This window comes from Limulus polyphemus, unplaced genomic scaffold, assembly GCF_000517525.1.
Source record: "Limulus polyphemus unplaced genomic scaffold, Limulus_polyphemus-2.1.2 Scaffold388, whole genome shotgun sequence".
NCBI classification, from domain to species: domain Eukaryota; kingdom Metazoa; phylum Arthropoda; class Merostomata; order Xiphosura; family Limulidae; genus Limulus; species Limulus polyphemus.
This window is the reverse complement of record NW_013665998.1, coordinates 470,041-483,672: the sequence shown is the minus strand read 5'-3', so window position 1 is coordinate 483,672 and position 13,632 is coordinate 470,041. Positions and strand designations below refer to the sequence as shown.

The following is a 13,632-nucleotide window of genomic DNA, read 5'->3' as shown; positions in this document are numbered from 1 at the left end:
TGGCCATGCCGGGCCGAAAAAAAAGTAATTATGATACTCCTATAATACTTCGTTTTCGCCACAAATATGCTGCCTGTATATCCTAAGGCTTATAAAAATACGTCATATTATTGTACTGTAATTTTCAAACAAATTAACTTATTGGCTAAAACAAGAGAACGCTTTTTGGTGTCAAATTGATACTTGTATTTTGCTATTCGTTTCAAAACGATGTTAAATATTTTCCTTTCTTTGGAAAGCTTAAATAGCTTTTCATAAGAACTAAACTGATCTCAAATAGACCATTTAAAAATCAAGAGAATTAGAGAAATGTCTGAATCTCCTAAAATTACTAAGATCGTTAGTCACAGTGTTTGCTGAGTTCTCAGGGAATGGTTTGTTTTATTTATAGTTGAGCACAAAGCTGCACAATAGGCTATCTGTGCTCAGTCCACCACGGGTATCTAAATCCGGTTTCTAGCGTTGCAAGTCCGCAGGATATACCGCTGTGCCACCGGGGGCTCTCAGGGACTGGTAATTAAATAATGAAATTCTTAAAATAGTTGTTTACAGTTTTCACTTGACATCATTCTCTATTTTTGAGGGTTATCAGCTGAATATTAAAGTAACCTATTGTTGGTTCTAAAGATTGGTAACGGTTGACACTTCTCTTTGAACCTGTTTTTGTGTGTGCTTTATCGTGCGAAAGTTATTACACAATTGTTAGGCCCCAACTGTTTCGAAATGAGTCTCACCTTTTCTTTCTCAGTTTGTTTTCTGGGTACTCGTCATGGGTAGGTTATTATGCAGTTGTTAGGCCTCGATTGTTTCGTAATGAGCCTCACTTTGTTTTCAGGGTTCTCATCAAGTGAAGGTTATTGTACAATTGATAGTTCAAACGATTTTACTGAGATTGTGACTTCTATTTCATTTTATTTGAGAAATTCGTATTACTTATTAACCTAAGTACAAAGTTTTGTATCTTATGATTAAAAAGCAGCTGTTACTGCTATTACAGACAGCTTTCTTACTTCTTATATCCGATATTGTTTAAAGTATATTAATTCATTCTCTAATTCGTAACAGTCGTCGCTCTGAGTAATAAAGAGGGAGCCACCGAGAGATCAGAATTAATATAAAATACTTGATTTATTTTTAACTTAGAAAAATTATTTTATCACCATTTCTACGTACGATATCATTGATATGATTATCTTGACCCAATAATATGTATATATTTATAGATGTTTCCTAACTTTGATATTTTTCAGTTTCTTTTGTTATTCTTATTTGCAAGTGCTTGTTTATTGATTTCAAACACCAGTAAGCCGATATCATCTACATATCGATCTATCTTTGTCTGTCAACCTGCTTCTTTTATCTGTCATTACTCTGTCTTTTGTCTACCTGTGTAAAACCAATTATCTTACTGTCTAGCTTTTTTGTACTTTTGTAGTTCTTGTACTGTCAATGCTTTTTGTAGCGCTAGTCGATTTTCTGCATTCCTTTACGTCTGTTTTAACTTAGTTCGAGTATTTCTATTTGTTTAACTATTTTTAAATCAATCTACTTTAACCATTTATCTCTCTGTCTGCATGTCAGTCTATGTTTTATAAAACATCATTTTGTGAAATACATACATGTAAATGGAGTATTATAATCGCTGAAGGAACTGCAAACCATGTGTGCGTCCGGACTCTGATCACGTATGTTTTAATTGGTTCAACATAGCGAAATTTACATATTGTATGTTGCTCTTGAATGTTATCAGCTGAATAACATCGACAATACTATATTGTAACCATAAATTATATACACTGTATAGACATTTATTTTCTTGTGGTATTTCACTTCCTTTAGCGTGTAACCAATGCTTTGTAAAGGTTTGGACAATTTAAACTGAATCGTTAATACAGAGAGTTTCGTGCGATATAGGGGTTTAAAAACTGGATCGGTAATACAACGAATTTACTGCTGCACCGTGCCACATAGGTGTTGAAAAAAATTTCATTGCTTACATTTCATCCCTTTTGTACATTGTTTGAGAAACAAAAACTTACCCGAGTTCAGGTTATTAAAAGTGGGTACCAGGTAGAACTATTTGATTTTACAAAGACTGTATCCCTTTTGTACATTGTTTGAGAAACAAAAACTTACCCGAGTTCAGGTTATTAAAAGTAGGTGACAATGGGTACCAGGTAGAACTGTTTGATTTTACAAAGACTGTACGTTTTGAGTTTTATTTTTTCATTTGCGAGTTGCACACTATTCATAAAAATACAATACAAAAAGTTTCAAGCTTGGCGTGCTGGATAAATCGACTGTAATTTCCTTGGTCGTCACTAGGATACTTAGGTCTGTTCAAGCTTCCAATTGAAAATTTTACACAGATAGAGGTCACTGTTGTATGAAATGAAACAGACACGCTTTAATAGCTTCGAAAGCGAGTTCTTGTGGAGAAGACGCCCACATCAAACAAAATTTGGAACGTTTTATGGAGTTAATCGGTAGGAACTGGATAAAATTGTTGTCTTTGTTATTAAACTTCATGTCTCGTGACTCAACTAACAGCATAAAAATATTTTAATACGCTTCGCTTATCCAGACTAAGGATCATTGCTTCATTTACAAGCTCAAATACCAACATCTTTATTACTTAGTACGCACGAGGTGTTGATAGTTTAATCCAGTGTTTGAATACTTTTAATTAATAACCAGTATATATTTAAGATTTATCAGAATCTTCGTGGAACCTCGCAATAAATTTTGAATTAAATGATTTCATAGAAGAGAGCAAATTATTTTGATTCCTTGTTTTTCAATATTCGCGCAAAACTACTCAAGAAATCTACGATAGCCGTCCCTAATTTTGAACTGGTAGAATGGACTCACTAGAGGGAAGGCCAGCTAGTGAACAGCATCTTCCGCTAACCCTTGTCTGACCGAATAGTTGGACTTGACCGTCTCTCTTATAAGGTAACCTCGACCTCAATGTGCGTAGTGTGGTTTTTTTTTTGGTAATGGGAAGCGAACCAAAGAAAAATAAACTGAAAAATCCATGGTCCGGCAGACTAGCCAGTGTGCCGCGTTCGACCCAATTATTTTGTAAAAAATGAATTTACACATGTGGTGTAAATTACATTTTATTTACCTTCACAATCTCTCTGCAAGGACATGGATGACATAAGTTTGGGAAACGCTGATCTGCAACATACATGAATTACAGATAACGCTGTAGCTACGCTGATACTTTCTTATTCAATTGGTTAAATATATATAACCTAATGATGTTAAAATTAGTTTTTATAAAAAGCTAAGATTCAAATAGAATATTAATTATTAATATCTAATAACGTTTTTTATATTTCATATTTTCTGAATTTATATTTTGTTTTTCAATTTCACATATTTTAATTTCGATATAATTATTAGTATTAAAAATAGTGATCACGAAACTGCTTTTTTTCGTTGAAATTGAAATATTTCAATGTTAACAATTAGGTCAGTTCTTAATCTAAAAATACATCTACGCTCCTAAAATTAAAGACTATTTTGTCGTCTTTAGTCCACCAGTACTTGGATCCTCCTAAATTGATAGCTTCATTCTTTCTTTTTTAGGTTGGTTTTATTGTTAAAATCATTATGTACAATCTTTGGATATTCTATCATGACACCAAACTTATGAATGAGATCCAACTTTCAAGGATTTACGTATTACGCCATATTTTAATTCATTCACATTATATTGACCAATCTTGTAAAGTACTGAAAAAAAGGCAGATATAATTTTGGCTGTTTATATTTTATGTAAGTATAATATATGTACATGTGCGTGTATTAGAACTGTAAAATAATTACTTCCTCTGAATAAACTTAATTCTAGGGTTATTTCTGTGTTGTGATAATGCTCTCTGATAAAGAAGTTTCAATCAATAAACTTTTTAACACTTTACAAATATAATTTTCTTAATTTAAGAGCAAATCATATGACACACTTTTTAGTATTATATTAGCAGCTTAAAGATATGCCTCCTTGTCTCAATTCAGATGAAGCTAAGTGTTATAAGGAGCCATTAGCTGGTCAACATTGTAGCATATGTTCATAAAACCAGCTCAGTACTAGTAGCTTCCATAATATTATAGCAATATGAATGGTGTGTACTCTTGAACGTTCAAGATCACTTTACACAGAGATTATCGTTGTGCTTTTCCATATTTTTTGGCGTCTTCTTTTTTTTTTATGTTAAGTAAATATGAAATAATTTAATTCAAACGTTAAATATAAACAACAAAACGTATATTACAAAGACAAATTCAGCCAAGACTAGATAGTTTCTTTAGAAACACTTTGCTCATGTTTAAGGCACAACAACAACCACATTCTCAAAACTATGACAACAAATATGTTTGATTATTTTCTGCAAATATTTATGAGCTTATTTTTTATCAACTGAAATTTATTTGGCATATTACGAAATCACAGCTTAAAAGTAAAATCACCAACCACATGTAAACAAAACTTTAATAATGCAATACCATAGATAAAATTACGGATTCCTTACATTTACATGGAATTAGAGGTATATTTTCCTATTACAACTGTGCAATTTTTTCTTAGTAGAGTATTCATCTGTATATATATATATATAACATTGTTTCGGCTTTTGGACGGCTGGACGTGGCCTCGTGGTTAGAGTGCGAAGGTGAGGATCAGAAGATCAAAGATTCGAGCCACAATATGGTCTTGAACAGGCTTTTCAACTATGGGGACATTAGTACTGTGACAATAAATCTCACTATTCAGTTAAAAGTAGCCCTCTCTGTTCTCAGCGTTATAAATTAAGGATGGCTACGTTTGAACTTTGGATCGCCTAGTTTATGTATCAATAAAGTGGCATTCTTGAAAATACCAAATAGTAGATTTTGGAGAGAACAGTGAAGAACAGTTAACATAAATATATTTCTTTATTGGAATTTCCTCAATCATATATATAAATCATATAAATTATTGTTTCAAAAGTCACCTTATTTATTTACTTATCATACCTTCGATGAGACTGAAAGCTATTTCATTGAATTTCGCACAAAGCTACTCGAGGGCTATCTGTCCCTAATTTTGAAGTGATAAGCTAAAGAGAGAAAGCAGCTGGTCAAAACCATTCACCGCCAACTCGTTGGCTACTCTTTGTCAACGAATATTGGAAATGAACGTCACGTCATAACGCTCCCACGGCTGAAAGGGCGTGTTCGGCGACATGTTTTGATTCCTCTACCCACAGTTTGCGATTCGAGCGTCCTAACCATCAGGCTATGCCAGGCCGACATTAAATTATTTTTTGATAAGTATTATATTTGCAGTTACGTCGAGGTTTGTTTCATAATAGAAGTGCATCAACAATTATACAGTATGTTTATTAAACATCCTTCAACTGATTAGGTAAACTGAGAAACAAACAAAAAAGTTATCAATAAATCTATAAAAAACAACAAAATTATTCCAAAATGTACTATTGCCATAAGTCGAACTTAAACACTGAATTAATACGTGCACGAAAAAAAAACAGGTTTAACGCTAAAAACTTAAAAGATTTTTCAGTGTTAAAACAAAATAGATTCTGATAAAACTGTCTATCTACCTAAGTATGTGTGTACACACACACACACACACACACACACACATATATATATAGAATTTATCTACATCTAATAAACATCTTTTTAAATACAAATATATATATGTGTATATATATATCATTTAAGCGATATTTTGTACATGGAGTATATATTTAACAAAGTTTGGAAGTATACAGTGCATTAGCTACGTAGTGACATTCTTGGAGCTTACCATTCTCCTCATTCAGATAAAACTACGCAGCTCATATTTGATTGTTTAATGACTGAGACTTAGAGAAGAGCTTTAAAAACGACCACAGTCATGTCCGGTAAATTACTGAAAATTTTAAAAGCCAGTTTACCTATTCTTTTTATGTCAAAGTTCGGCTTTTTTTGTACGTTTCACTTGAACAAATGTTACTCGTTAAAGATTCACAAGAAAATAAATATTGTGCACACATATTTTTTAAAGTGTTAAAATATTAAACTGCCTGTAACACACATTTTGACGTTTCACTTGAACAAAAGTTACTCGTTAAAGATTCACTAGAAAATAAAAATTGTGCACACATATTTTTTAAAGTGTTAAAGTAATAAACTGTATGTAACACACTTTTGGATGAGATAAGAACTGATCGATATAAGATGGTTTTCTTTCCTTATGTCAGATGCTAATTTAGTTAACTAGCAACACAGGCAACCGTAGCTTAGTTTCCACTAACAGTAATAAACAATTTACACTCCAGTTTTGTTATTGCGTGATATAGCACACAATGGTTTTCGCTCTTAGCCAGTGGTGATAACTGTCCTGTTATCTTGCTAGAGAAGGATCACAACATAAGTCTATTTAGAATAATTATATAGTCGTATATCTCAGTGTTCGTACGTATTCATATTCATGGTGTATACGAGGGATTTGAATATTGTTCTGTTACCCCAACTTGTGATGGACATTTCTCTACTTTCTTTGTGGATCCCAATTCTGTGTGTCGAACATCTTCAAGTGAACATACAAACGAAAGTACAACGTTGCTTGAAACCACCGCATTCTTTAAAAAGAAAGGATAAGAAATATAATAAATAAAAGGACAAACAAATAAATGATTTGACTTGTGGTTACAAATACCAAAATATTTCAGTGTAAAACGTAGAATCCAAAGTCACCACTCTAACGTGTGTGGATTGAATTCAAGAACTGTTTCATTGTCCTAACTTTTGTGTGTGTAATTAATTCTGATTTCACATAACACTGTACCAGTCTGTCTATCTACTACAGGAATGAATATCTGAGATATAACTACCATGAAATGTACTTATATAGATATCATACAATACACACTACATAAAGATCGCAGCTAATGGTTTTGCACTTAAAAGTCTTTACTGTACTGTTATTAATACCAACAGGAATTAAAAAAAAACAACTATTAAAAACTGACAACGTTATCAAAAGAAGCTCCGTGAATCACATGTAAATACCTAGTCTAATGATCAGCAGTTTCAGAAATAACCTCTACGTGCTTCACTTAGCTATCAAATAACGTTTTTCACATTGAAAAAGAAATACACAACTTTTTCAAACACGAGTTGGTTATCTGATACGTAAATATTTCAATGTAAAACATAGAATTCAAAGCCGCCACTGTGACTTGTGTGGGTTGAATTCAATTGGTAATCTAGGCGAAAATATAAGGGTTGTTATGATTCCTGGGTAGCTGACGGGAAAACTGATAATTTCTAATAATGCAGTAAAGGAATAATTAATAATACTAGTAAATGCTACTTACCTGCACCCAAAATGCTGGTCCTTTATATACCTTGGTCTCAAAAGACTGATTCTCTTCTACTGTTATAAAGACAATAACAAGCAAACTGGAGAAAACTGTAAAATAATAACGATAGTTTTATTAATAATATTATTCATTCATGTATGCTCTTCTAGTAAATAGAAAAGTTTATTCACATGTTTACTTTTCATATATGAGATTCTAAATGTTTTTCGACAGTACACCAAACCAAAATACAACGACACAATTGTCTTGATTCAATAAATACTACACCAGAAACAAAAGATTGTCCAGTTTATTCTTATGCTCAAATAAAGTGAAATGAAAAATACGATTTTTAAGTTCCAACATTACTAAAAGTGTGCCTAAAAACACTATAAATACGTTAGTACAAAACTGAAGAATTGATATTTATTCTTATTTCCAGTATGAAATCAAATACGTTTTACAAACACTAACTAATCCAAAATGAGCGTTTTGATTCTCCATGGACAAATGTTGGGATAAAGCGATATCATGCGATAGAATGAGAAATATATATATTCTTCATGCTTTCATAGTATTTTCAGATTCCAAGTTCTTTTTTTTAACTGTCTAGAAACAAAGTTTAAAAAAAACAACACAAAAGCCCTATTGCGTTTTATTTCTTCTTAGAATTAAAAAATAAAGTCTGCGAGCTTAAACACGCATCCTGACATCTAGTTGCTGTTACCAAAACAGACAACTTACTTGCTAAGATTGACAGAACAACTTTCACCACATTAAGTATCTTGGCGTTTAGAATTAGGTCTTGGTCGTCCTTAACAACCTGCACACAATGGGTGACTGCAGCAGGAAGAAATGCTAACTGCATAAGTAAGTGGACGACTGCCATAACGCCTGCAGCGACGCTATGCGGCGGAAGAGGAAAATCAGCTGAAGTCTTCTGTTCTGCTGAATGTGGAAAACTTCTTATGTACTTAGTCCATAACCCGTAATTTCCTTTCTGAACCTGATGCTCTGCAAGTATAAAGTTCGCATGAAAAACAGTACTTACTTAGAACCTTCTTTCATTTGGTAGTGTTGACTAACACTATAACAAAATTTAATGGACATTTCTCTATTTTATTTGCGGGTCCTATTCAGCATGCCAAACATTAAAATATAATAGATAAAAAAGAAAAACAAATGAATTGACTGGTGGTTACAAATGCGTATCTCAATATAAAAGGTAGAATCCAATGTCGCCATTGTGTCGTGTGGCTTGGGTTCAAGAATTGTTTTATTGCCCTGACATTTCGGTTTTCAGGTGATGAATTCATAAGTAGGTATGTTAATCCGATTTCACACAATAATGCACCAGTATTTATCCTATGTAGCAATGAAAGTTTGAAATATTAACTTTCTCTACCATAAAATGTATCTAGGTAAACATAATACAATACATACTACATATAGACATATTTAATGATACAAAACTGAAGAAATACTATTTACTTGTTTAAAAGAAAATCAAGTACCTGGCCAGATACGTATTTTAAGAACCAAATATTCCAAGACTTGCATATTTCCAAGCTCAAATTTGGGTTAAATTGTTAACATAAGATAGAAAGAAAATAAAACAATATATTTCGAACTTTCACACTACGTATACTGCTGCCATCTAGTAACAAATGCAGACACTGTATTTAAAAAGGTGCAAAACGGTGCACTAAAAGATAAAAATAATGTCATGAAAAGTCAGCAGTCTTCTAGCCAGTTCTCTTCAGTTCTAGACTCACGATCTTTTCCTTATACATGACACTTAAACAACAAAACCTAAGAATAGCACATTGTGTCGGAAAACACTGGATAGTATACTTTGTTTGACTCTTGTCTCAACTGTTATTGTTATAAGGCTTTTGCACTTTATATACTCTATTTTAGGTACAGTCTTATAACATGCTACTACTATTCTGTTATGCCCACAGTGGATCTATTAATTGATGACATAATACCTGTATGTTACGTATACCTTATATACGATTGTCTGAGGGATCAAAAAGTAGTAAACTATCATAAAAGGATTTTCCTTTACAGTTTAAAACGATGTAAACAGGCTATTTCTTGTGTCTCCGAATCTTTAAGATGTATTTGTGTCTGGAAATCGATTTAAATAATTTGGTGGAGTTCGGTGTGATAAGGGGTAGAAGTTAACACTGGTATAATTTGCTATTTTTCATATAAAATAAGAAAGGTGATGCTTATATTTCTTTTTAGTTCATAACCAGAAAAAAAATATTATTCTATATGTTGTACGTTCAAATGTTTGAACATTAATACGAGATGTAAATTTGGACCTAATCTATATCAAAACTATAACTAGAGGCTGTAACATGTAAATGTGACGTCTTCAAGGGTGGAAGATATCACTGGAGGCCCTAGGATATTGGTATGACCTTATTGTCAGGATTTTAAGAATGTAAGTGGGCTGAGGATTCTTCTACAGTTGGTATCTGTAACCTGTTTCATAAATTCAAACAATAAACGGACAGCACACAATCCACTTATTTTAAAATAATATATTTATGTCAAACGTATGTACAAAAATTCGTTACACAATGGAAATCACAGTTACATCTCAAACTGTAAATAATTATCTTTTTCTTGTCAAAGGTCCACTTATAATGAATCAATTACTTTAGAATTCAATTGACAAGACGAAATATTTTTCTGTACTTTTATCACAATATTATCAGTGAGTAATTTACTTACGTTATCCCGTGGGTTACCACAGCTATATCATGAACCTTAAATAATTGTCTCCTTTTCGTCAAAGTCCACAAAGGCGGGTTCAATTACTTGAGAACACCCTTTGACAAGACAAAATATTCTCCTTATCTCTATTTAAACTGTGAAACTCACTTTAAAATATCAACCACTAAGGCTAATCACTCACACGCCAGCTAACTTCACGTTTTGTAATTTGTCTCTATTTTTACCTTTCTTCACTTCACTTTCACTCGTTTGGTCGCCGCTATTTATATGTTGATCACTGAGGCCTCTGGAATTTTCTGTAAAGTACGCGAACTGCACTGATTTAACAATACTTAGTTAAGGTAACGAGAAAAATACTGAAGATTCAAGTAACATGACCTCAATAATAATACTTAAGCCTCGACAACAATGTAATTGCAAACACAACGTACGACTCGTACAGAGTCACGTAACCAAACTTGTTATACTATCGCCTTTAAAATGATTAACTTTTAACTCTTTTGTTATGAAAAATTAAACAATTATTAAATGTTAACTCACAAAATAAATTAAATAACAATGCCTACACTAAACAGTCTTGTATATCCAACACTTATCAAGTGTCATTACAATAGCTAATAGGTGAAAAACATGTCTGCCATTACCAAGTGCCAAAGCCATAACGGAGATAAGTTGAATGGAAGACTCATAATTATGGCACATCGATACAGGTGTGACATCAAAGTTTAAATATATAATTATACTCCACCAAATCAAATTTTGTGTTCCTGGTCTCACTCGGGATCTCGGGGACGCCATGTTTGAAACTACTTCAACATACCCTTACTCACAAACTAGCAGACCCAAATTTGGCAAACAAATTCTGGTACCACGTGTAGGTTTCTTAACGAGTTTTTTTTTTTCTTTTTCAGGTACAGACCCCCGGGTTAGATATTATAGAAGTAACTCGGGATAATGCAGGAGATTGGTCGATAGACTTGAGCATCTTTTAACCATGAGGGGTCTTTATGAAGGAACCTTTGAGCCCCACAGAGGAGCGCGGGGATTTTATGCTAGTATCAAGAATCAAGGGTATGTTTGAAAGCCTATTAAGACATCTCTCGGGCATCGTCATATTTGACGTTTGAACGTCTCAGCAGCACGATTTATGATCCTTCTACATTATTTATTATTTGTTGCAGCTCTAATGTTATTAACCAGATTTTTCCTGTCCAATTTTTATGTTATCCAAATACTATAGCCTTGTTTTGCCACGTTTTGTTTTCCCTGATGTGTTTCTTAATATGATAGTTTCACCCACTGACATAAATGCGGTCTACAGGTGTTGCCAAAGAAAATCAACATCTGTTTCATAGTGCAGCTCAGTAGTCCACACTATATTCCCAACTGAGTCAGGCTGCTCTGGCTTGAGCTTTTCTCTACTTTTTTGGCTTTTCTCTACTTTAGCTATTCTACTCTTTTCTCGATTTCGTTTAGATGTTTCAAGCTCGTATGTCACCATGATGAAGACGAGCGATGTCTTATCAACGGGTTTTGCAAATAAGTTCTCCCCATATTTTTCTAGCTCTTTAGAACTTCTGTAGGTTTAACTTATAGGTTTGTATGTATTCCAAGCTATCTCCTCCCACAACTCTGAAGATAACAAGAATAAACTTGGTAGGCGGACTTGGGGTGGGGTCGTTATCAGTCCATCTCCCTAGAACTTTTGTAGATTTAGTTAGGATATTGCTCTGTGCCTCAATGATGCACACTCGTATTGCTTTAAAGGATTTTTTTAACCTTTTTAACTTTGTGGAAAGTGCAAACAAGTCAAGAGTAAATTTGATGACGAGGAACCCACTTTTTGGAAAATAAAAGTTTGGAGACGGCTAGAGTAGGTAAAGACTAGTGATTCACTACATAAAACAACAAAAGACCACCGCCACCTTAAACAGCATCGAACTACAAGAAGAAATCCAGAACTCTGACCACCAGACTTTCATGATAGGTAACTATAACAAAATGTGGTTTCCCAAAGGTCCCAAAAACTGAATCTTAAAAATTTTTTCAAATAATTCTCCAATAAGACAATTAATGTAATTAACCAAACCTGTAAACTGAAGACTAATCTAACAAGTAACGAGATAAAACGCATCTTCAACCTGAAAAAATATACTGACATTGAAATTCTAAAAACTAATAAAGGCAACACTACAGTAATCATGAACAACACAAAATACATCGACAAAATGAACAACATCCTTTCAGACTGTAAGACATTTAAACCCATCCCAAACAACCCAATAAACACACATAAAAAACAACTTTCACAAATGAAGAAAGACAACTTGATTACTGAAGATCTTTATTTTTATCTAAGGAAATTGACCTATGCATATAACAACTATGGCATTCCCAAACCACACAAACAGGACTGCCCCATACGACCTATACTACCCCCTTATGATTCATTTAACTATAATCTTGGTGAATACATATCCCGAGCCCTCACACCTTACATAACATCTGCAGCTTTCTTTTTAAAGATGTCTTTAATTTCATCAACACATTAAACCAATTAAACCCTATAGCCTTAATGGCTAGCTTTGACGTTATGTCATTGTTTACCGAAGCTTCCCTTAATGACCCAATCCTTTAATTCATAACCTCAGCACGTTTTTTGTTTTCCTCCTATAATTCACAACAACAAAAATCAACTTCATTTTCAACAACAAAAAACTTTCTTCAAACAGATGGTGCAACCCTGTTTCACCTGTTCTCGCCAAAGTATTTATGACCCAGATCGAGACACTAGCCATACAATCCGCGCTTTATCCTTCCCTAAACTGGCACAAATATTTCGACGACACTTGTGCTGGTTTTACTTCTACCGAACACATACACACTTTCTTTTAACACATAAACTCCATTCACCCTAAAATTAAATTCACTATTGAATACAATGTTTGTTTGTAATTAAGCACAAAGCTACACAATGAGCTATCTGTGCTCTGCCCACCACGGGTATCGAAACCCGGATTCTAGACATACCGTTGAACTACTGGGGGGCACTATTGAATACAAAAAAAACAAGCAATTTTATTTTTTAACCTCGACTTTATTAGATCCGACACACAGTTCAAAACTAAAATTCCCCGAAAAATCATTCACACAGGCCCTAAAATTCCGCCCAAAATCAAAACAAAAAATCAACATACTCAAAAACCTTATAAACATAGCTTCAAGACTTTGCTCAATTGACTACATAGATAAATCAACTTTATAAAGCATTCCTTCATTCATACCGACAAACTTCCACCAACTATTATCAATAAACAACTACCAGAAAAAAACTTCAAAACCCAACTCACAAATAAAATTGATACTAATACACCAAATAACAACACAACAGTTCAAAAGTAATCAATACTGTTGACCTCAAATTCACTCAAAAACCTGGCCCTTAAATGAACTTATTACTAAATAAAAAGTACCGTATTTTTCGGTGTATAAGACGCACTTTTTACCCCAAAATTTG

At 33.2% G+C, this 13,632-nt stretch overlaps 1 protein-coding gene across 3 annotated transcripts in view; it reads right to left on the bottom strand.

Moving 5' to 3' along the window:
• Positions 1-4,209: 4,209 nt before the first annotated feature.
• LOC106457895 overlaps positions 4,210-13,632 on the bottom strand; it is a 19,685-nt gene continuing 10,262 nt past the window's right edge. For all 3 annotated transcript variants that reach the window (XM_022383958.1, XM_022383957.1, XM_022383959.1), the window contains exons 3-5: positions 8,109-8,378; positions 7,380-7,474; positions 4,210-6,641 (exon numbers count right to left, since the gene is read on the bottom strand). In XM_022383958.1, the coding sequence (XP_022239666.1) occupies positions 6,489-6,641; positions 7,380-7,474; positions 8,109-8,378 (518 nt within the window). In that variant the 3' untranslated portion in view covers positions 4,210-6,488. The remainder of the gene's footprint in view (positions 6,642-7,379; positions 7,475-8,108; positions 8,379-13,632) is intronic.